The 25351-nt window shown below is 42.5% G+C and overlaps 1 protein-coding gene across 8 annotated transcripts in view; it reads right to left on the bottom strand.

Moving 5' to 3' along the window:
* The window catches only part of ahdc1 (AT hook, DNA binding motif, containing 1), a 207145-nt gene that overhangs the window by 2075 nt on the left and 179719 nt on the right, over window positions 1-25351 (bottom strand). For all 8 annotated transcript variants that reach the window (XM_069895109.1, XM_069895110.1, XM_069895104.1 and 5 more), the window contains one exon: window positions 11093-14922. In XM_069895109.1, the coding sequence (XP_069751210.1) occupies window positions 11129-14860 (3732 nt within the window). In that variant the 5' untranslated portion in view covers window positions 14861-14922 and the 3' untranslated portion in view covers window positions 11093-11128. The remainder of the gene's footprint in view (window positions 1-11092; window positions 14923-25351) is intronic.

Genomic DNA, 25351 nt, shown 5'->3' with positions numbered 1-25351 from the left:
TGACACTGGAGAATGGAAAACAAAGTTCACTCTAGTAAAAAGAAAATTATGTGCCCAATTAATGTTGGGTAAAGCGTTTCCTCTGTGTCGGTTCTGAAATTAGCCATATTAGCTGAAATGAAAGTGTAGTGTTAGAACTTGAAGTGACAGATATCAGAGCGCAAGCAAAACTTTAAAATGCACTGCACATTTCCTTGCCATGATGTCACAAGAGAAAAGTTGACCGGCATGGTTGCAGGGATGTGGGACGTCATCTCCAGGGCTAGACTGCTAAGCTGGGATTGTTCCTCTTGAAGGAGATTTGAAAAGGTTTGTCAAGATCATAATTAAAAACAGATAATGTTAACACTCAGCAGGTCAGGCAGCATCTGTGAAGAGACAGTTAACTTTTTAAGTTGATAATACTTCATCAGAAGAGGATTCGGGTGTCCCTTGTCTGCATTTTTGTTTTTCTTTAAGATTACTGTACAAGATCATGACTTATTTTGCTGGTCCATAGAGGGCAACTGTTCCCATTACCAGCTGGTTCATGGATTCAATAAGGTGGGGGAAAACCCAGGGGAAGAGAGGATGAGAGGGATGGCACGCTTGAGAGGAGATGAGAGGGGTGACATGGTTAGCACAATGCTGTTACAGTTCCAGCGACCTGGGTTCGAATCCGTCGCTCTCTGTAAAGAGTTTGTACATTCTCCCCATGTCTGCTGCATGGGTTTTCTGAGGTAGCTCCCGTTTCCTCCCACTGTTTGGTTTGAAACATATCAGGGCTATGGGTTAATTGGGTACCACATGCTCATGGGCCGAAAGGGCCAGCTACAGTGCTGTATGTCTACATTTAAAATTTTTAAATTTAAATTTAAAATTTAAATTTAAAAAATTTGAAAGTTGTTTTAATGGATTGATGCCACTGCCAGTAGGGAAGCTTCAAGCAGGGTTTTCAAAGTTATAAAGCATGAGGAAAGATCATTATCAATGCTAGGGGAAAGTGTGGGACATTATGGTGGGGGTGGGGAATGAAAGGTTATGGGAATGGAGCAGGCATCAAGAGCCAATGGCTGCTCAAATTTATGAAAGGCATAGGTAAGATTGGTCTACGAAAAGCCAGCACAGACTCGCCAGGCCTGTTCTGTAACGATTCTATGTTCCTGCAAAACAACATGAAAAAATAGGATTGTGAGCAGTTCAAAGAGCTTTCTGAAATCAAGTTTCTGCTCCAGATGCCTTGTTAATGTTGTCACAAAATAAATAACGTGCTTATTATATCTGAATTAACATTATTGGACTCGGAACACCAGGAACAGTTACAAGAAAGTTGCATTCCCTTGTCTCCTGGCTTCATGCACACTGATGAAGGTTTGAACAACATCCACCCTACATCATTTATCGACATCAACACCTCAAGGTTCAAAGCATTTTCAATATTCCACAATATTTTTAAGAACAGAAACTTTTCTATGAGCTGGTTTTATACTAATCACATCCATAACATTCCATAGCCATTGTAAAAATCATACCATCAGCCCTCCTTGATCAGTTCAGCATTTTCATAACCATACAATACCTCATCAAACCACTTTATTTGAGAGACTTCTTGCTGTGTTATGAGAAAATAACAAGTGGCAATCTATTCCTTTTTAATAAATGATACAGTTATTTACTGATTTAATCATTTTTATCTTTGATATATATCTTCACCAATTCCAACTTTAATAAGCTTTGTCCTTAAGTACTTCAAAAAAATAGCAGGATTCCTTTTTAAGTCTATGAGTCAACCACAGGGATACAGTTGCTCCAGATCACAATGGGATCATACCACTTCTACTCATGGTGTTACACACACAAACACACACACCCCCCCCCCCCCCCCAACCCAACCACCTTATGGATTCCTCACACCACACACTGTTACACCAAGCCCAGCTGGTCACAATTAGCACACACACACTCCTTCCACACACGGTCAGGCAGACTCTGCCTACGTTGGCCCTTGCATCTCTCTCTCCTCAATTACAAGAAGGAATTCATGACCAGCAGATTTACTCATTCTTTCTCCCAGCAGCAAGGAGGGATGATTTTTGACCACAGCTGCAGCCATTTAAGTATCAATTGTGAAGAAAACAGAAAATTATATTTTTCACTGAGTTCATTGGTGACCAGCAGAAATGAACGAACACTGAGACAAGTTCCCTGATGTGTTGGGTGATACATAATCAAATTTTTAAAAAACCCTCTTTCACCAGAGAAAGTCAGCTCCCCTGCTCTGCTAAGGTAAGAATGAAGCAATCACAAAATGCTTTGGCTGTACACCACAGATATCAAAATGATTACAAAAACATTTCAGATGTTCAGCTTGTAATGAGTACAAGGAGCTTACAATCTCTCCAGTGCAGCTAGAAATTCACAAAATCCCAGTGAAGGAACTATATGATTTGCTTTCTGGAAGGTACCACAGAAATTGATTTGTTCAGCAAGTGTTGCAACTTCTGTGATATTTGCACTTCATGTGAGCCCCTTCCCATTTTGCTACCTGTTGCACTGTTGGAGATGCGATGGGGGCCCAGGAACGCAGATGGCTGCAGAAGTGCCAAACGTGGCCGTTCTTCACAGGTACCAACCTCCAGAAGACAGTTGTGTGAGATGGTGCCTCAAGACGACAGCCAACATCATAAAGGACCCCCATCACCATGGTCACAACCTCTTCTCACTGCTACCTTCAGACAGAAGGTATAGAAGCCTGATGACCAGCACCTCTAGGTTTTCCAGCAGCTCTTGAACCACCCCATAATACTCTAGCCCTAACTATAACTATCCGGGAGCACCAAAAGATCTGACTACACATTAAAACATCACCTATTTTACCTGTACTAACTGAAGATGTGAATATTTATCTCCCTATTATATTTATTACCTCTTTTTCTGACTTAGCATGTTGTGATAATTTAATTTATACCATTGTAGTTGATGTATCTCATGTACCTGTGTGGCTGCAGTAAAGGAGAATTCTAGTGCATCTGTACAGTGTATTTATGTGTATGACAATAAACTCTCATCTCACCTCACTTGGCAGCAGCATTCGGGACCAATGCTAGGATGGGAGAGGAGAGGAGAGGAGCAGTGAATGGCTGTGGACTTTGGTGAAGAAGCCGCGAGCACGTTTAGAGTGAGGATGACATGGGAAAATATGGGAGGGAGGGAGCCTGATTGTAAATAAAGATGAGAAGGTTCCCACTGAGAGGGACGGTCTGAAAGAGAAATCAGTGGATGGGAGAAAAGTTCGGGGGGGGGGGGGGAAGTGTCTGGAATCAAGGTCCTGTTTGAACCTTGTTGGAGTTGAAGAAGAGGAGTGAAACATGAAAGTCTGCAGATTCTGTCATTGTAATGAATACTTTGACGTGATGGAGGATCTTAGCAGGTCACGCAGCATCCATAGGAGGTAAAGACATATTCCCTACCTTTGGGCCTGAGCCCTTCTTCAAGGTACGAGTGAAAAGCAGGCAGGCATCTGAATTAAAAGTCTGGGAAGGAGGGAAGATACGGTAAGGGGGAAGCACAGATCAACAGACAAAGGGTGATATTTGGACCTGGATATGGGCCAGGAAGTACACGCGATTGTGGAAGTGAGTCTGGGTGAGTACCTGCTTGTAGAGCTTGAGAGCAACAGGGGAATGCTGATGGGAGCAGTAAGAGAGGCCCTCACTGAACTCCCTTTGTAGAGAGGAGAACCTCTTCAGGGCAGGCATCCTCGAAGAGATTTTGCAGTGGAGGTGGAACTGAATGGAGTGAAGCGTGAAAGTTGAAGAAGAGTCCACAGAAATTCATGGCAAAGAAGTGTGATCATCCCATGTTGATCCCAACAGTCAGCAGAGGAATGACCTTGTGCTTGCAACACAGCGTCACATCTTCCCAAGTGCTCATCCAGATCCCCTTATGTTTTTGCCCTCACTATCCTTCCAGCAGTGAGTTCCACACTCCCATCACATTCTGAGTGAGCACCACTCTAATGCTTTTAAATTTACACTTCAAACTCCAAGATAAAAAATGAATTCTGAGGAAGAATAACATTATTTTCCAATGAGGAGGGATTAGCAGTTATTTCTGTGAAATATGATGATGAAAATGGTGGGATTTTATTTTTAACTGCTCTTGATCTGGATAAAATGGTCATGTAAACAATGAAAAATGAGCAATCTCTTTCCCCTAAATTCACTCTGCCTTCTTCCCCAGTTCACAGAGGAATTCCTCACCCAATGTATCGATTCTGGCTTCTTCCATTTTATAACCAATCTTTCCCATTTTCCCATTCAGTTACCACCCCCAAAATGGAGATATACTGGAGGTTCCTCTTCATCACTGGCTGTTAATGCAGCAATTCCCTCCCCAACAGCTCAGAGGGAGTTTCTTCAATAGAAGGACTGCAGGGGTCCAATGCAGAGGCTTCTTCCCACCTTCCCAAGGGCATTCATGACATGAGACATCGAACTAGAGAACACTACAGCACAGAAACAAGCCCCTTCAGCTCTCCTAGTCTGTACCATTGTTTTTTTGCCTAGTCCCACTGACATGCATCTAGCCCATAGTCCTCCATACCTCTCCCATCCATTTACCTGTCCAAATTCTTCTTAAATGCAGACAGAATAATCTCAAGCTGTGAGACCTGTCTGAAACATCACACAAAACAGCCAAAGGAACTCATGACCATAACTGACTTACCAGAGGAATCATGTCTGAAAGTTGGGACTGATCTGTTCCTCCTGGATGGAAAGAATCACCTGCTGGTTATTGACTATCTATCAAACTATTCTGAGATGGCGCTGCTTCCAAACATGTCTGCTGCCTGCATGATCAGATACTTCATGTATCATGATTTTTGCAAGACATGGAATTCCTCAAATCATCTACAGTGATAATGCTGCAGTTGTAGGGAATTCCAGAACTTTGCAGAAGAGTATGATTTTCAACATGTGACTTCAAGTCAAAGAGTAAAGGAGAGAAAGAAGTTCATAGCTGCTCAGGAAAACATAAGACAGTGGTTCAGATCCTTATTGAGCTCTGTAGAGTTATTGAGCTTCATTCAGTGGCATGTCACCTGCTGAGCTCCTGATGGGATGTAGATTACGCACCATATTTCCCTATTCTACAGACCCAAACAGGAACAGAGATGTCAAACTGAAACAAAAGTGTCTGCAAAGGAGTCAAAAAGCAAACTATGAAAACTCAGCAAGAAGCTTATGGCCACTGGCACCACACAACATAGTGAGTCTCAGAGATTCCAACACCTGGGACAAGAAGGCCACTGTTCCAGAGAAAGTAAATCCAAGATCCTACACTATCAGAACAAAGGATGGTTAAATACTGAGGAGGAATCGAAAGATTCTGCTGAAAATGCAAGTGACACTGTTAGAACAGACACATGCAAAAGATCCAGCCTGCATAGTAACAGAGGAAACACCACCAGTACCTTAAAAAAACATCAAAGCATGTGTTGGCATTAGAGAGGGTCCAGAGGAGGGAAACAAGAATGATCCCTGGAATGAAAGAGTTATCATATGAGGAGTGTTTGCTCACTCTGGGACTACTCGTTGGAGTTCAGACGAATGAGGAGGATGTCATTGAAACTTATCAGTGCCAACACTACCAGGCTGAGGAACAGCTTCTACAGCTTCTTTCCAGGGGCAGTGAGAATGCTGAAGGACCAAAGGAACTTTTCACACTAACCGTATTCACGAAACAATATTTATTTATTTGTAAAGATCAATGGTTTTCAAACTTTTTCTTTCCACCCACATACCACCTTAAGTAATCCCTATGCCATGGGCGCTCTGTGATTAGTAAGGGATTATTTAAGGTGGTATACAAGTGGGGAAAAAATGTTGAGAATCACAGCTCTAGATCCAATTGTTACTGAAATATTTTGCTTAAGAAAAATTGACTTTGGCTCCTTTCCTTTGGAGTTATGAAATTGTGGACATAAGTGGTATGTGAGTAGAAAGAAAATGTTTGAAAACCACTGGTGTAGATGAAATACTTGTCTGCATATGTATTGTTTGTCTTTATGTGTGTTATGTCTGGTTGTACGTCTACATGCTTTTCACTGAAGACCAGAGAAACCTGCTTCGTCAGGTTGTACTTGTGCAATCAGATGACTTGACTTGAATACTGAAAGGCCTGGATAGAGTGGATTTGGTGGGGGAAGTCTAGGAGTCAGGGAACACAGCCTCAGAATCCAAAAATGTCCCTTTGGAAAAGAGATGAGGAGGAATTTCTTTCACCAGAGGGTGGTGAATTAATTGTTGAGGATGGCTGTGGAGGCCAGGTCATTGGGGATATTTAAAACAGAGTTAGATAACCCTGATTAGGAAAGGAAAGAAGGCTTAGAGGGAGAATGAGGTACAAAAGGATAATAAATCGGCCATGATGGAATGGCGGGAGGACCTGATGGACAGAAAGGCCTGACTCCGCTCATGTAACTTCTGGTTTTATTGAGGATGGGTGTTAGAAGCTGAACTTGAACGGGAAAATCTCCTAAACCAGGTGACAAAAACCAAACACCGACATTGATGGTAATCTGCAACAGGAGTCTGTCCCAAACAATAACAAGAGGTGCGACCAAATGCCCACTCACCATTTTTCCCCTCTTAATGAGAGTGTGAGCCACTTGCGCTTATTTAATTTTGCTTAATCACTTAGGGAAACACAGAGGAATTGTTTACAGGAAACCAGAATCGTGCACATACTGTGGCCATTAGTGAAATTTGGTTGTTGGAGGAGGTAGGACTGGCTGCTCAATGTTCCAGACTTCCGTTGCTTGAAATGCGATAGAATGGGGGCGGGGGGGGGGGGGGGTGGAAATGAGTGGAATTGCTCAACAGGGAAAATATCACAGATGTGGTCAGGTAAGGCAGGCCAGAGAGCCCTTCTACCAAGGCTATATGGGTGGAGGAAGTGCTTGCTGTCTTAAAGCAAATAAGGGTGGATAAATCCTCAGGGCCTGACAAAGATAGTCCTTTTGAATTACAGGGAGGCTAGTGTAGAGATTGCAGGGGCTCTGGCAGAAACATTTAAAACGTCCTGAGCCACTGTCGGGTCAGCGAGCCAGCATCGATCATAAGTAAATTATTGGAAGGTGTTTGAAGAGATCGGATATACAATTAATTGGATACCCAGGAAATGATTAGGGATAGTCTGCATGGGTTTCTGTATGGTCATGTTTAACAAATCTTATAGAGGTTTTCTTGGAGTTTACCAGGAAAGTTGACAAAGGAAAGGCTATAGATGTTATCCACATGGACTTTAGTAAGGCCTTTGACAAGGTCACTCATGGGAGGTTAGTCAGGAAGGTTCAGATGCTAAGTATTTACGGTAAAGTAGTGAACTGGCTTTGACAATGGCCAGTTGGGAGAAGCCAGAGAGTAGTGGTGGATGATTGCTTCTCACAATGGAGGGCTGTGTGCTTCAGGGATCGGTGTTGGGACCATTGTTGTTCGTCATCTATATCAATGATCTGGATCGTACTGTGGTAAATTGGATCAGCCAGTTTGCAGATGACGCTAAGATTAGAGGTGCTGTGGACAGCGAAGAAGGTTTTCAAAGGTTGCAGAGGGATCTGGACCAGCTGAAAAAATTGGCTGAGGAATTTGATGCAGACAAGTGTAACGTGTTGCATTTTGGAAGGACAAACCAAGAAAGATCATGCACGGTAAATGGTAGGGCACTAAGGAGTGCGGTAGAACAGAGGGGTCTGGGAATACAGATCCGTGATTCCCTGAAAGTGGTGTCACAGGAGGATACAGTTATAAAGAGAGGCTTTGGCAAATTGGCCTTCATAAATCAGAGTACTGAGTATATGTTACATCATTATATAAGACATTGGTGATGCAAAATTGGAAGTATTGTGTGCCGTTTTGGTCGCCTAACTAATGGAAAGATATTAATAAGATAGAAAGAGTGCAGAGAAGATTTACTAGGATGTTGGCTGGATTTCAGGAACAGAGTTACAGGGAAAGGTTAAGCAGATTAGGACTAAGGTAATAAGGGTTTGTTGTTATATCCTTCAATTAAATAGGTCAGAACTTTATTCCCTGGAGCATAGAAAAATAAGGGGAGATTTGATAAGAGTACTTAAAACTATGAGGGGGATAGACAGAGTAAATGTGGAGAGGGTTTGTCCATTGAGGGTAGGTGAGATACAAACCAAAGGACATGGATTAAGGGTGAAAGTGGAAAAGTTTAGGGGAACATGAAGGGGAACTTCACACAGAGAGTGGTGGGAGTGTGGAATGAGCTGCCAGCTGAAGTGGTGAATGCAGGCTCAATTTTAACATTTAAGAATAATTTGGACAGATACATGGATGGGAGAGATATGGAGGGCTATGGACGTGGTGTAGGTCAGTGGGACTAGGGAAAAAAATGGTTTCGTACAGACTAGAAGGGCTGAAGGGGCCTCTTTCTTTGCTGTAATGTTCTATGGTTCTATGAACACTAAAAACTACTCAGCTCACTAAAGACTGCCCTGTGGTCCTCTTGGAGCGGTTTCACTGTTACTGCTGACTATTGGCTCAGAGACGGAAGCTCGGTGTTATACTTGAAGCTTAAACAACATTTATTTATTTTTATATCTGTATATTGTCCTCCATATGTATTGTTTGTCTGTATGTGTGTTATGTCTGGTTGTGTGTCTAAGGACTACACTAAGGACTGGAGAACACTTTTGTCAAGATGTACTTGTACAATTAGATAATAATAAACTTGAACATGAACTTTTGCTTCTCAGGATCTGTGAAGAGAGATGAATCACTATTCATACTGAACGATTTCAGTTGATGTAATGACATTTTAACATTTTTAATTTAGACATACAGCATGAAAACAGGCCCATTCGGCCCACAAGCCCGTGCTACCCAAATAACCTACAACCCTGGCACGGTTTTGAAGGATGGGAGGAAACTGGAGCACCTGGAGGAAATTCACAGAGACATGAGGAGAATGTAAAAACTCCTTGGTGACAGTGATTTGATTCCTGGTCATTGGCGCTGTAATAGCGTTGCACTAACCGCTACACTAACCATGCTATCCTCAAAATTCTCAGCATTTCCAATGTAGGATTGAGGGAGGAACTACTCTGATCTTGCAGTGTCAATTCATTGGGTTTCATCATTCTCTGCCATTATTTGTGGACACGTTTGCCCGATGGATGAACAGCAGAATTTAGAAATTACTGAAAGGGTAAAAGCTTCATCCAGCATTTGTTGCCCACACCTTGTTGCAGTCGCATCTCCTCTGGCATGTTTGACAGTCTACTGCATCATTAATTCTGATGAGCATTCATTGACAGGATGTGGGTGTTAGCACCGAAGCCAGCATTTAGAACACATCCTCAATTCCCCTTAACATGAAGTGTCCCATTGTGCCAATTCAAAGGGCAATTAACAGCTCACAGGGTCTGATTTTGACTGGGAAATGAAGACAAATCTTCCTCCCTGAAGGGTTTCTCTAACAATCTGGCAGTTAAGTGAGTGTCATTTTATCATTTTATTCTAGATTTCATTAATTATGTTACTGTCATAATTTAAATTCCACAGCAGCTACCCCATTTTCCAAGCTGGCCTCTCTGCAAGCTTTGAGACCCTTCTTCGCTGTCCACAACACCTTCAATCTTAATGTCATCTGTAAATTTGCTGATCCAATTTACCACATTATCATCCAGATCATTGATATAAATGACAAACAACAATGGACCCTGCACCAATCCCTGAGGCCCACCACTAGTCACAGTCCTCTAGTTAGAGAGGCAATCATCGACTCTCACTCTCCAAATCAAACAATACTCTTTGTCCCTAATAGAGGAGAATGTGAAACATCTCGGAAACATGCCGATGGATCACAATGGACCTGGTAGGAGTCCGCATCCTGAATCCCAGCCACACAAGCCTTGATCACCAGGAACTCCACGCTGCAGTCCTCAGTGAGGTGTTTCCAGTGCAGGCCACCGGCAGCAGGACACAAAGCACCTACTTAAAGACCACCAGGATGGCCTTGAAACAGTATGTCCTGTAGAGGCTATTCCTCTATTTCCAGCATCTCTGGTCATTACCAAAACTTTGATACAATACATTAACAGATGAAATGTAAATGCATTAAAAAGTAATTGAACTGTTTCTAATTATAAGCATGAATATGTGTGAAGCAAGAGATCAACAGTAATCCAGTCCACCAGATCCTTTTTTCTCCCATCCTTCAATTCTCTGATGTATCCAACCCCAGTCAGTGGTGTTGCCTTGATTTCAGATTTTAAACTACAATTGGTTTTGAGCAAGATGGCAGGAGGGGAATCTGCAGAACTGCCTTGTTCTTTCTTAAAAAAAAATGTAGACATACAATACGGGAACAGGCCCTTCCGGCCCATGAGCCCATGCCGCCCAATTATACCCAATTGAACTACAACATTTTGAAGGGTGGAAGGAACCACACGCAAACACGGGGAGAACGTTCAAACTCCTTACAGTCAGTGCTGGATTCGAACCCCAGTCACTGGTGCTGTAAGAACATCGTGCTAACTGTGCCACCCCATAACGTAAATATTGTTTAGGTTTTATTTAATGTAGTCGGTAGAAGAACAGAAACTTGACAGGGAAGTGGGACCATAAAACTTTGAGCAGAGTCCTGGGGGAGCTGTAGGCGAAAAAAAGAAGTTGAGAATGACTGATTTAAAAGGCCAAAAGCAGAGTTACTCATCGATGCGAGGTCAAGGCTTCCTCGTCACCACCAGTGGTTACAGAAGACAAATGAATGCACATGGTTGGTTTATTTCCTGTAGGAGTTGTGGGCTGGAACTGCTCAAACTGGAAAAGCATGTGCCTTTTACCAATTCATGTTCATAAACATATTAGAGTCTAATCAGAATATTAACACAATATTCAGAATTGTGATATAAAAACCCAAAGTTATGTGCTGAACAATAAATGTTCAAGGTTGACAGATAATACATCACATGATATGTAATAGAGAGCAGCTATGACACAAACATTATGCTCGATAATGAGAACATTTCCATTATCAACAGCTCTAGTTGGAGGAGATCAATTAACAGCAGTCTTACCTAATTGCACTGATTTCCTTGCACAGTCATTGGTCGTCACTGTGAAGCACTTCCTGTGTACACCTCATCCTGATTTTGGTCCAGTTGTAAACCCATTGCTGTTGGTCTACGATTCCCTTGTTTGTCAGGGTAGTTATTGTCCACGTGGATAGAAGAATCACTTGATGCTGGCGAGGTGTTTGCCGTGGTTATTGTAGCACTGGCATACGGAGAATTGCCATAATCCATAGCGAGCTTCTGTGCTTGTTTGTCAATTTGTGCGGCTGTATTTAGAGGGATTATTTGGGGTCTTGACGTGGATATGTTATTTTTTCTCTGAATGCCAAACAAAGACAGTTCAGCTTCTTTTTTGTTCTCATCCAGTGAGCTGTAAGCAGCAGAATTCTGCAAATACCTAGCATTTGTTTCCAAAACAGCTGCATTATCAGCTTCAAACTGGAGTTGTGAAGCTATTAAATCTCGGTTGACTGCAACAGAGCTCTGAGAAACATCTGTGCTATTTTCTAATGTGTCATAAAAAGTTGGATGTTTCTTTCCTTCAGTTGACTCCAGATTGCCTCCATACCCTGGGGTATGCAGTGGATAAAGTTCTCGGTTATCCGACAGGGTCCTATCATGGTCTTGGCTGATGGAGTGCTGCAGTGCTTGAACAGAGAGCTGTTCTGCCTCTCCTGCAGATTGCTTTAGCTCTGAATACATGGAAACAGCATCTTGGATATCATTTCCAGCAAATCTTGCTGGAAAATTTTCATCAGGCATTGGTCGAGTGCAGCTGGGAGAATACAAGCTACAGTATTCTTTCTGATCATTTTTTGGAACTTGGAAATGTACATTTGCGAGAGTTGGGGGCAGAGTGCTCTCTCCACCATAGCTGTAGTCCAAACCACAGTCTGGACTGTCGGAGAATGGAGCATTTGCTCCTGGAATTTTCGGTAACAGCTTTGACTTACGGACAGAATGATCCTTTTTATTTGAAGCAGACGGGCTCCTGAGGCTTCGCATTTGTCTCGGACCAGTTGTCTTTCTTGGAAGAAATGGGGGAGATGCTGGAAAAAGCAAGTGAGGAGGGCTGGACATATCAATGCGCTTCCGCCTTCCGTACAGAACTCTGGAATCACTGGGGAAAGGTACATGATGGTTCCACAGACGTTTGGAACCCACTTTTGGTCCAGCTCTTTCCACAGGTATGGATTCATCCCAGTTCATCATTAACTTCTCCAGGCTGGAGAGACTAGATTTCTCCTCACTCGCAATGTTGCTGCAAATAGTCCCACCTCCTTCGGAATTCCCAAAAGCCGTGTGAAAGTGGGACGACGATTCCGTGAGTGTCTCTGGGAATGACCTTAGCTTGGCTTTCTGAGGTGTATAATTTGAGATATCCAAGATGTCTTTCGATTCGTTCAAGCTGTTATAGTCGAACACCGGTGTGTAGTGGTGATTAAAATGTGCCATATTCCCATCACAAAGATTATAGCTGGATTTACCACTCAGTTGAAGTCCTCTAAAGAATGCCAACCTGGTGTCAGTCGATAACTGCGGTGAATTAAAGTATTTCTGAGATGGGTGGTCCATTGAACAGGCTGCATCTGATTGGCTCTCAGAAGTCAAGGATGCTTGTAAAGGCATTGGACTGCTGGGATCTGGCCTGAAAGAATTAAATGGAGAAGTGGTATTAAAGTGTAGCTTTGAACCAATTGCATGTTGACCGTATGCATCAGCAGAGGTGGATTGTGAAGTATTATTGCTTGTGTCATAGCCAAATGAACAATCTCTGGTGCCCAGAAAGTCAAGACTAGAAAACTCTCTCGGTTGCTGTAGTGCATCTGAATTACTGAAACTTTGAGTTTTCAGTCTATAATTACCATAATGGCTATAGTTATCTGGAGTCTGTTGACATGAGAGCCCAGTTTGCCTCGAGATGGCTGGCTGAGGGGCAACTCTTTGGAAAGTTTCTGTCTCAGAAGAATGATACGAGGAGCCATAGTCAACATTATCAGAGTTGTCGGAGATCATTTGTGAGTAGGCCTGTCCTGTTTGGCTCACATGCTGCTGGGTGCCAGCACAATTGGGGGAGCTAGTTTTATCGAAACTTTCTTGGAAATGCGTTAGGTGCCTTGATGGTGGTGTGGAACTGCTGGCGCCAAATCCCCCAGTTATATTACATGATTCTTGGCTGGTCTGAGAAAAGGACAAGTCCATCAAATCCGAAGAATCGTCCGAATCGAGAAGTGAGCGGAAATAACCAGCGATGCACCCAGGACTTGGTTGAGCAACATTGCTTTGGTTGGAGGAAAGTCGGCCCATTAAATACCCATTCCTGGACATGGACCTCGAGTCCCAAACGGTGCTGGGAAATGACTGTGCTGACATTCCTGGGTAGGATGGGTACAGTCCATTCCTGATTTGCTTCGAAGCGTAACCTTGACTCGAGGACCAACAATTTTCATTTTGTCTTGCCCATTCTGAATTTTCAGCATTCATGTTCTGATACATGCTGTGATCTGGGAAGGCAGCTGCCCGCTTGTATGGTTTCCGCCGTTGGACTGGTTTCTCTTTCATCTCTGTACCCCATTTGCATTTCCTTGCATACAGTTTTGTTTCACCTAAGAATATCCGTTTTCGCTTTCCAATCCCTTCAAAGAAATCACTAAAAGTGGAGGATGACTCTGCAAACTGCCCTACTTGCCGTCCTCGGGAACAACCTGCTTTGCCTCCCCTCCTCCGTGTGCCTGCTAAAGTTCGGTAGAACTGCGACATATCCTGGTGCAGGGACGCTGATCGCTGAAACGAGCCAGGGTCACTTGGAGACCAACATCTTGGTGGTGAGCATCTACCCAAGATCAAGCTCTGTTTGGTTAAAAAGGCCAATTTGGACAAAACATCTGCATAGTCTGTGGTGCTATCATTGGACCCAGCAATGTAGGTTGGCTGCGGAGGGGAAAGTTTATGATGCCTGGGCTTTCTTTTGACGTGATTGGTGGGTTCACTGCCACCTTCAGGCAGAACTTTCCGTGGCCTTCCTCTCTTCCTTTTGATGACGACAGGAACATCCCCAGTCGGCAGCATTGTCATCTTGTTTCTTCTACCTTTCTTCATGGTTGGGACTGAAGATGGGTTTTGTTCTGGCATTGCAATGACCTGCATTTTGATTCCTGAACTCAAATTGTTATGTGTAAGAAGCTTTTGGCACATTTTTGTCTTTCTCTCAGTTTGTAGCAGGTACTTCTGAACATTGATCTTGGTTATTTTAACTAACATCTTCCGGCTCCCTTTGCATTTGTATTTTGGATTTTTATTGAAAATTGTCCTTTTAAGTGGGAAATGAGAGACTGCTCCATAATCCTGACAACCCACTCTTGATACTGAAGGATTAGACATGTTCTTGCAGTACTTTTCAAACTCAAGTTGTTCCAGGCTACTTTCCCGATTATACTGGATCATTGTCTTTTTTCTCAGAGCGTACTTTTTACATGTGGTTTCGGCTAAAATGAGTCCTGCATTTAACTCCCTCTCAGTCTGATTGTTTTTCAGAACACCAGCTTTTGAGGTTTCACAGTTTACATGGTGCCTATGTTCTGGCACACTGTACAATGAAGACATGTTTTCAAAGAAGCTATTGTTGTTAGGAACTGCAGATGAGATTAGCGCTTCAATTTTGGAACCTGTGTTGGCGGAATCAAACGTGCCGAATTCAACATGCCTGCGTTCACAATGCTCTGTGCTCTCCTTCCTTTGTGATCTGTCCATTGCTTGTCTTCTGCTTGCCATCTGAGATTTAGATGTTACATGAAGGCCTTCCGCTGGGCTTCTAATACTGCTGGCAAGCACAACTGAAGAAAAGAAACTATACTGTAATCCTGTCTTTTCATTCTTTGCTACTTTGCTTCCATTACTTTGAAAGGAGTTGGAGTCACCACAACTGAGTTTGATGCCATTATTTTGCACGTCATTAGACAAGAGATTTAAGTCTTTCACGATATCTCTTAAAGTTACTACAGGGTACAAATTATTTTTGCCATTGCCACATTTGTTTTTCAGCAATGCCACAATATTGTTAATCTTTATTTTCCTAGTTCCCAATGAAGCATTTGGAAAACTTCTATGGATTGTTTCTTTTGCAACTTCATTTGTTTCTGCTTTACCAATGCTGGCTTGGTCTGACCTTACGTCTGACTTAAGGCTTTCCTTGTTAAAACAGTTTTGTGTTTTCCTAGTCTCACAAATACCAACTGAATCCACTTGAATCAGAGTATCTGGTTGATTATAAGTGTATGCATTTGAATAATGACCATCTTTTACCTCTAGAGACCCATTGGGTGAAAGAACACTTTCAGTTTCTTCAGAGCTGTTACAAGGTTCCTTAGAAGCGGACATTTTTATTATGGCTGGTGATTTGGTGATGTGTGTATTCTCCTTTAATGCTCTTTGAATGTTAAAATGTTAGCGGCATTGGAATGGGTGCTGGTTTGTGAACTCCTACAGTTTATGGAAGCACCTATAGTTAAAACAAATTTTAAAATAATAAAAACCATGCTAATTTATTTTAAACTGCCTACATATGATCCTGCTATTTATCAATGAAAACAGGTCCACACACTCCATGAAATGTGGTAGATTATAGTGGCATAAAAACATCATCGGAGAAGGAAAAATATTTTGTCAGATTAGCCAAGATAAGAGCACAAAGCTACATTTTAAAATAAAGCATTCTGTTGTTCTACTCAATTTAAGGTTCTAATCTTGGAATTAATTTATTTATTAAGGTTAGGAGAAAGTGCAGTATGCTTGATCCAATATTTTAGTTACTATATCAAACTAACCCCTGGTGTTAATTTGATGTGATGAAAATTTAGATGAAAACTTTAATTTAGTAGAACAATTTTAAATAAAGTATGAAGGTTAACTTCTGCAGGCGTCACAATGCTTGTCTCCAATTCTTACCATGGCTCTATTTTTGATTCTGCCAATAGGGATGTCTTCAAGTTTCACATTTTAAAGAGAATTAATATTCTCTTTAAAGAGAATTAATATTCTCATTAAAGGCCTTTCATTTTCTCCATTGACGCTGTGTCTAATTTGAGCTTGTGTTGAATATTTACGCAAAAATGTTGATTTAGCCCACTCAAGGTCTTGGAAATGGAAAATAAAGGTCACGTATTAAGGAGATGATTATTCAAAGAAACATTACAATGCCTTCTCCCTCCACTTCAAGTCTCTTTTACAAACCATGGTTATTCTAAAGGATTTCTATTAACGGAGGTGAAAGGATCTGAGGTCATGCCAGCTCTATCAGGAGCAGGTTACATCTAGTCAAAGATTAGTAGGAGTTTTGAAAATGGACTCCCATTTCAATGATGGTTTTTCTGTGGTTAGTGACCGAAACAGTAAGGCATTCATTCAAATTGCTGGGGGTGGGGGAGGGGGGGGGGGTGACATCACAGAAATGATATAAAGTTCCAATTGATTTCTCTAAAGGCCCACAGCAACTTTATCTCAGTCCTATAAATTTGGCAGGGCTGAAAACTTCCCAATGTAGAACATTCAATCTCAAGCCCACAATTCCTAACCATTCCCTTGAAGAAGAGTAAATGACGTATCATCAAAATAAATTCTAACTCCACTCATTTCCTTTTGTGCATCTTCATGTTTTTTTGCTTCTGAGCTTGATTTTGTTTGATCCCTCTGTGGTTATGATGGCCCCTCCTGATTCCTTTAACATTTTAATTTTTTTTTATTTACAGAACGGTAGAACCTGATTGCAACTATTTAAACTGGTGCCACCCAATTATACCCAAATTATCCCTCAATCTCAGTACATTTTTGAAGGGTGGGAGGAAACCGGAGCACCCAGGAACACTACAGGCAGACAATGTATAAACTCCTTACAGGCAGCACCGGATTCGAAACCGGGTTGCTGTTACTGTAATAGCATCGCGCTAACAGCTACTCTAACCATGCCACCCATTTTGGTTCACCTGGCTTCCAACAGATCAATCTTATTAGTCTGAAGGCCTTTTTACTTTCTGTTTCCTCTCGATTTTCCGTGAGGAAGGAACTTGTCTCTGAATACTGGTTCCCTGCAGGTGGTCTCTGATCATCACCCCACCCCTGATACCAACTAGAGAGAATATTAATGAGCCCCAGTCTAACTCGAGAGAACACAAACACATTCCTAATTCACATCCTCAATATCACCTCATCTCCAACATTATTTTGGCAAAATTGGCAGTTATTTAAAAGGTGACAAAACTTTCTTGAGGTGCAGACAAATTTGTAGCCAGTCAGCAATAAAAGTAGAGAATGGAAGCAGGAAGTGATGGGACAGCTGAAGTGATGGGTGCGATCCAGCATGTGGCTGTTGTGTTGAGGTGTGAAGTCATGCTGGAGAACACTAACCCTCCCATCCGTCGAATGTATTTATGTGAGGCATTGCCTCAAGACGGGAGTCAACATCATAAAGGACCCCATCACTTACCGCCTTGTCTCACTGCTACCTTCAGTTCTGACCCCTTTTTTAGATGAGATGTTTCATAAAAATAGATCAAGGTTTGGCCTGATTCAGGACAAAGATACTTAATGCCAATAGATCCAGCTTGAAGAGAATAACTATATATTTTAATCTACCTCTGTATCAAAAGGCCGATATTTGCTGGGAGTTCTATCAGTATTACTCCTCAGGTGGGGGAATAAGCTACACTTGAAGGTGTTCTGAAGTACGAGGGTGGTCACTTTAAGATTGAGGGCATTTAAAAAACAGATACTGAGAAGGTGGTGAGAACAGTTAGTGAGAGTGCCTCAGGTTGAGGGATTGGTTTGAGATATGGAGAAACCTCTTCACTCAAGTTGTCATGAATGCTTGAAAATCCCTTTCCCAGACAGCTGCGCGGGCTCATTCTTTGAGTGTATTTAAGGCTTGATTAATTTAACCAAGGGGTTTCGAGGGCCTGGGTTCTGACAAAACAGGTGGATTTGTGTTGGAGGGTCTAACTGAGGTGTGTAGGCTTGGGGTTTTGACTGGCCAGATCCTGTTCCTCATGTTCAAACTGTGGACTGAGAGATACTTGAACATTGGGAGGGTGGGGGGTAAGAGTTGGTTAGAAATAGATACATATTACATTTCAGAGTGGGACTAGGAGTTAAAGAACAAAGGCAACATCTTTCTTTGGTTCACAGTGAGTGAGAGAATGTGAGTGCTGTGGGTGTTGGCTGAGAGAGGGTGGTGAAGCTTGGTTAAATGCGCTTGATCTATCTGGAGGAAGTGTAAAAGGAGGGAGATGAATGAGGACAGGGTAAACATGCTGGAACTCTGAGAACATAGCAGTTGCTAGAAATCTTAAAGATAACACTGGAAATACCCAGGAATTTGGGGAGTATTGAGTGGGACAGGATATTTTCAGGTAAGGATGTTAATGAAAAATGGAGGATATTCAAAAAAGAAATTTTGAGGGTACAGAGTAGTTATGTCCCAGTCTGGATCAAAGGAAAGGCTGGAAGTCATAGGGAGGCTTGGTTTTCGAGGAATATTGGAAATTTGGTTAGGAGAAAAAGGGAGGTGTACAAGAGGTATAAAGAGCAGGGAGTTGAGAAGTTGAAGGAGGACTACAAGGAGTGTAGAAGGAATCTTAAGAAAGAAATTAGAAAGGCCAAAAAAAGGCATGAAGAGGCTTTGGCTGACAGAGTAAAAATAAATCCAAAGGGTTTCTATAAGTACATTAAAAGTAAAAGATTAGTGAGAGATAAAATTGGACCCCTTGTAGATAGCGAGGGTAGGCTGAGTGAGAAGTCTGAGGAAATGGGGGAAATTTTGAATGATTTCTTTGCCTCGGTATTCACTAGGGAAAAAAATGTTGAACCAGTTGAAGTAAATAAAAATAGTGGGGAGGTCATGAAGCATATAAGGATAACTGAGGAGGTAATGATGGCTGTGTTAAAAAAGATAAAGGTGGATAAATCTCCCGGACCGGACAAAATATTCCCTAGGACACTCAGGGAGGCTAGTGGATAGTTAGTGGGGCCATTAACAGAGATATTTAGGATGTCACTGGCCACGGGGGTGGTACCAAAGGATTGGAGGGTGGCGCATGTGGTTCCTCTGTTTAAGAAAGGGTCCAAATGCAAACCTGGGAATTATAGGCCTGTAAGTCTGACGTCTGTGGTGGGCAAGTTGATGGAAAGTGTTCTGAGGGATGCTATTTACAAATTTGTGGAGGTACAGGGATTGATAGGGAGTAATCAGCATGGTTTTGTCAGGGGTAAATCATGCTTGACAAACCTGATTGAGTTCTTCGAGGGGGTTGCAAAAAAGGTTGATGAAGGGAAAACTGTGGATGTTGTCTATTTGGACTTTAGTAAAGCTTTTGACAAAGTTCCCCACAGGAGGTTAGGAAAAAAGGTGGAGGCATTAGGTATAAATAAGGAGGTAGTGAAATGGATTCAGCAGTGGTTTGATGGAAGGTGTCAGAGAGTAGTGGTAGAAAATTGTTTGTCCAATTGGAGGCCGGTGACTAGTGGAGTTCCTCAGGGTTCGGTCCTGGGTCCACTATTATTTGTTATATATATTAACGATCTGGATGTAGGGGTGGAGAATTGGATAAGCAAGTTTGTGGATGACACAAAGATTGGTGGTGTTGTGGACAGTGAGGTAGATTACCGTAGATTAAAAGGTGATTTAGGAAAGCTGGAGGTGTGGGCTGAGAAATGGCTGATGGAATTTAATACAGATAAATGTGAGGTGCTACATTTTGGAAAGGCAAATTTAAATATATTATATACATTGAATGGTAGACAATTGAGGAGTGCAGAGCAACAAATGGATTTAGGAGTTATGGTAAATAGTACCCTCAAGGCTGATACTCAGGTAGATGGTGTGGTGAAGAAGGCATTTGGAACGTTGGCCTTCATAAATCGGAGTATTGAATTCAAGAGTGTACAAGGCATTGGTGAGGCCGAGTTTGGAGTACTGTGTACAGTTTTGGTCACCAAATTATAGGAAAGATATAAACAAAATGGAGAGAGTGCAGAGAAGGTTCACAAGAATGTTGACAGGATTTCAGGGTCTGAGTTACAGGGAAAGGTTGTGCAGACTGGGGCTTTTTTCTCTGGAGTGTAGAAGATTGAGAGGGGACTTGATAGAGGTGTTTAAGATTTTGAAAGGGACAGATAGAGTAAATGTGGATAGGCTTTTTCAATTAAGAAAGGGGGAGATTCAAACTAGAGGACATGGTTTAAGATTGAAGGGGGAAAATTATAAGGGGAACATGAGGGGAAATTTCTTTATGCAGAGGGTGGTGGGGATGTGGAATGAGCTTCCGGCAGACGTGGTTGAGGCGGGATCATTGGTTACATTTAAGGAAAGACTGGATCGTTACATGGATAGGAGGGGACTAGAGGGGTATGGACCGGGTGCTGGTCAGTGGGACTAGGAGGGTGGGGATTTGCTACGGCATGGACTAGTAGGGCCGAACTGGCCTGTTCTGTGCTGTAAGTGGTTATATGGTTATATGGTTTACCCAGCTGTCAGGCAGCCTTCTATAGGAGAGAACGCACCCCAGGATCAATGTTTCAGGCACTGGACAGTGCCGAAACAAACTGGAAAGGCTGGATATCTGAACTTGTTGAACTATACATTGAATCCCGCTGGTTGTCATGCATCTTGATAGAAGATGAGCTACTGTTCCGTGAGCAGATGAAGGAAAAGTCTACAGACACTGAGGTCTAAGACTGCAAATGGCGATCGGTGGACACCCTTGTGGAAAAGTCCATGAGGGTGGTGCTGAGCTTCAAGATGTACATCAGCTGAGTTCTTCACTCTTAATCTGGCTTCTGCCTTTACTCTGCACTGTTTCATTGAAGCCCAACATAAGTCCAAGAAACAGCACCTCACTGCTGACCTGTCACGTTAAATTAAATTAAGCTCAACATTTAATGCTGAGATGAACAAGTTCAGCTGACCAGCTGCTCCAGTTTGTTTTGTCAGTTTCAGGATTTCTTCTCCTCTCTGTCCTTGCTCAGTCCTTGTTATTTGGACCCCCTCCAAACAGATCAGGTGCAATTAAGCAGCCTTTAAAACCCTCCCCCAGCCAGCACTAAGGTAGGATGTGTCATTTAGTCTCTCTGAGTCCCCATCGACTGCTGGCATCCTGTGTACTCTCCACACCCTATCTCTTCTGCGCTAATTTTAATGAATTAATAGGGTCTCTGTGGAAAGTCTTTGTCATGAAACACCAACTCTCTTTCTCCTTCTGCTGCTCTCTGACCTGCAGAAAATTTCCACTATTTTTTGTTTTATTTCATCACATTTTACTTTTATAGTTCCCGAAGACCAGACTGTGGGAAAACCAAACGGTTTCCTCTTTGTCTGATAGTTCCCTGTTTATCCTCTCACTTTCACCCAGTAAATTTTTATTCGAGTAAAACACGAAAGTCTGCAGACAACGTGGTTGAAGTAAAAATACAATGCTGGAGAAACTCAGCAGGTCAAGCAGTGTCCTTTATATAGCACAGATAAAGATACAAAACCAACATTTCAGGCTTGAGCCCTTCACGGTATGAGCAAAACGTTGACAGGTGCTTGGGTAAAATGGGGCGGGGGGGGGAGAAGGGCAGAGCAAAGCACAGTCCCACAGGCAGGAGGTGACAGGTGAATGAAGGAGGGAGGGCACACCAGCCAACAGAGGGAGGGGGGATGACTCTGTGAATAGAGAGGGCTAACACCTTGAAGAAGCAACACCTAATTTTTCATCTGGGCACTCTCCAACCAGATGGCATCAACATCAACTTATCTTGTTTATGCGAGACCACTCCCCATTTTCTCTCTCTCTCTCTCTTCCCCACCTCTTTGTCTCCTTTCCGCCCAACTCTCCACCACTTCCCTCTCCATTCACAGAGCCATCCATCCTCCCCCCTGTTTGCTGCTGTGCCCTCCCTCCCTTATCCACCTATTACCTCCTGTCTGTGGGACTGTGCTCCTACCGCACCCCTCACCCCTGCACTCCCTTCATTTTGTTTGGGTGTCGGGCTCCTGCCTACATTTTGCTCACATCTTGATGAAGGGCTCAAGCTCAAAACATTGGTTATCTATTTTTTTCCATACACTGAGTTGCTGAGTTTCTCCAGCATTGTGTTTTTTACATTTTCAATCTACTCCGCTAGAAAGATGAAAGCAATCACAGGCAATTTACTCTATTTTCCACCATTTACAATGTGACTTTTGCAAAAGTGAGAAATGTTCCCCAACTCAAACCATGGGGGGGGGGGGGGGGGGGTGGACCATAAAATAGAGGTGGTGGGTGGAGGGGTGTGTGGAAGATGTAGTCAGTTCTAGAGAGTAGAGTTCTGTTTAAATGAAGCCTAATTTCAGGACAATCTCAAAAGTCCATCGCCATAGCTCAGGGCCCACTTGCTTCCCTCACACTTAGAAGGCTCACCCCAGGGACTCAAGCACTAAATTCCAAGCTGATACTTCTTTCCGATCACTCACACTGGACCGAGCTGGATGCAGAAAATTCCACATCACTATTTGAACAAATCATCCCACAAATTAGAAACAACAAGAGACCACTCTGGTCCTGGAACTTGCTCCATCATTTAACAAGATCGAGGCTGACCTGATGCAATCTGATCCACCAGGCTAACCTCTCAACTTGTTTATCATTAACCAATCTACCTCTGCCTTATAGATATTCCAGGTTGATCCTTCCCTTTCCTTTGAGGAACTGAGTACCTAAGACCCAAGATCCTCTGAGAAGAACAGCTGTCTTTAAAAAAGTAAGCCCAGAGTTCTAACTTCCACCCAAAAAGAAGCATTCCCTCCACACTCTGTCCAGAATTTTAAGTTTTAATTGAATCACCCCTTGTTCTTTTAAATTCCATTGGAGCTGAACCGAGCCTATCCTACAAGAAAAATGGTGGCACTGCCAGAGATGTGGTAATGGCTATGAAGTCACCAGTAGGGATACAGGAGAGAAGGTATCAGAGGCGCATCACTCCTCCATGAGGTCCTACTGCCAGGTTCTGATGCTGATGGCCCGGTACAGGTTTTAAAACACACTTCTAATGTACCACTCACTATAAAATATTGTTGAATACCATAAAAAAACCCTCCTGACAAATTCACACTCTCTTCATCCCTCATCCCATCAGGAAGATGTTTCAAGTTGTGAGATCACACACCACCAGATTCAGGGAGATTTGTTTGTGCTGTTATCAGACTCCTGAATGAACCCCACACTCATAAAACGTTGTTTTTGCTCTGTTCCAACTAATCTCCCTCTGTAGCTCAACACTGTGTTTCATTTTCTGTACTATGCATGAAATGTCTAATTGGACTGTTTGCAAAACAAAGTTTGTAATTGAACTTATGTGTGACAATAGACTTGAACCAGATTAAAATGGTTTTGCGAAGTTCTATCGAAATGCAAATTGTCCTTTGCCTTTTTCATCATTCAGAGATCGTTCCAAGTTGGGAGATGTTTCCAAATGTCAACATGACTTCTTGTTATTGTCTTTCAGAAGGCATTTGAAGCCCTTTATTATTCAACACTATGGATGATATACATTTTAGTTCTGATGCCATCTTTTACAACCCGTTTCAGACAGGATCTGGCCAATTCAACATAAGGTTAACCTACAGGGGGGCCTCCTGGCTAAAAGTATCCAGGATCATGCACAGACTTCTCCTCACCTTTTCTATGCTTGTGCATCAGAAGGCACTTTCAGGTGGCCAATTGCCCCACATGTAAAGCCGCATGTTTAGGCAATATGCAGCTGTTTTGAGGCCACCTAAATTCTCTTGAGGCGAGCTACATAATCCTCCTTCAAGAAGGATAATCAGCTCAGATCAGTGGCTCCCCCAGCCACCTGAATGCAGCTGGCTGAAAGTGGATGTTAAAGGGTCAGGCTGCTGATCACAGCTGACACTGGGCAGGAGCCAGAGTGTGCTCAGAGCCACATCCGGTGCAGCTGTGTCCTTCAGGTGGCCAGCGCTGCGCTTTAAATGCTGCCACCTGAACGGCAATTTAAAGGGCTGCTTCTGCTTCTTCAGGCCCATTCTCAGCGAAGAATGCAGCTGAAATAGCCTAGTGAGAAACAAAAAAGGGACCTGCCATAATAAATGCTCTATTAGTGAGATTAAATGTTTTCATTTAATTTTTTTAAAGACATACAGCACGGTAACAGGCCCTTTTAGCCCACGAGCCCGTGCTGCCCCAAATACCCCAATTGATCTTGACACCTAGTACAATTTTACGTTTGAACAGTGGGAGGAAATCAGAACATCTGGGGAAAACCCACGCAGACACGGCGAGAACGTACAAACTCGTTACAGAAAGCATGGGATTCGAACTCGAGTTCCAGTTGCTGCCGCTGTAACATTGTTGCACTAACTGCTATGCTCACCATGACACCCCTAGCATTTTCCTGTGAAATAGTGGGGAAGGTCTTGAGCACAAAAAATCCCATAAAAATATCTGTAGCTCCTTTCACATCTCTTCCACAGCAGTTTACAGCTAATGCAACATTTCCAGTACAGTCACTGAGGCAGAGAATGGAGTGGCCTACTGATACACAGCAATTCTCTGCAAGCAATGTCACGATAAACACCAGATCACTAATTTAAGTGGTGCTAATTAAAGGTGAAGCACTTTCGGCTTTTAACATCTCAATGGAAATTGGCTACATCCTAAACACACCAGGAGTATCAGCCTGGGTTGTTTTGGGCCCAGTTTCTACTACCAAGAATCTTCAAACTCACTGATGAGAGAAAGAGACCCTTTGAGCCATGAAACTGACACAACCAAGGTGGCGATTGATTTTTATAAAAAAAAATTCACTACAGGAGTCACGGAACAAAAGATGACTTAGGAGAAGTAAAACTGTCATTTTCAGAAGCTTATAGAACACACAGGCAGGGGCGACTCATAAACCTTTCACTCGATCTAAGCTTTCAAGCTTTGAAGGAAAAATTGAAAAGGACAAAGACACAAAGACTAGGGAAAAGACCAAAAATATGTGAAGGAGACCTGAAGTGAAGGACAAGCCATCTTATCCCTTGCAATCACCTTGATAATTTATAATAAATAGATTGGTTTATAATTAAAACAATTAAATATTAAATTATGAACATTATTTCTCATATCTAGAATTTTTAGACTGAGTCATTCAAAAAATATTTAATTTTATTTTATACTACAACTTGTAACAAAGGAAATGAAAATTTTGTGCAAATTTTTAATTTAGCTTTAGACTGTAGAATTCTTTTGC

This window comes from Narcine bancroftii, chromosome 8, assembly GCF_036971445.1.
Source record: "Narcine bancroftii isolate sNarBan1 chromosome 8, sNarBan1.hap1, whole genome shotgun sequence".
Classification (NCBI taxonomy): Eukaryota; Metazoa; Chordata; class Chondrichthyes; order Torpediniformes; family Narcinidae; genus Narcine; species Narcine bancroftii.
The sequence above is the reverse complement of the archived record's forward strand: the minus strand, read 5'-3'. Positions and strand labels throughout refer to the sequence as shown.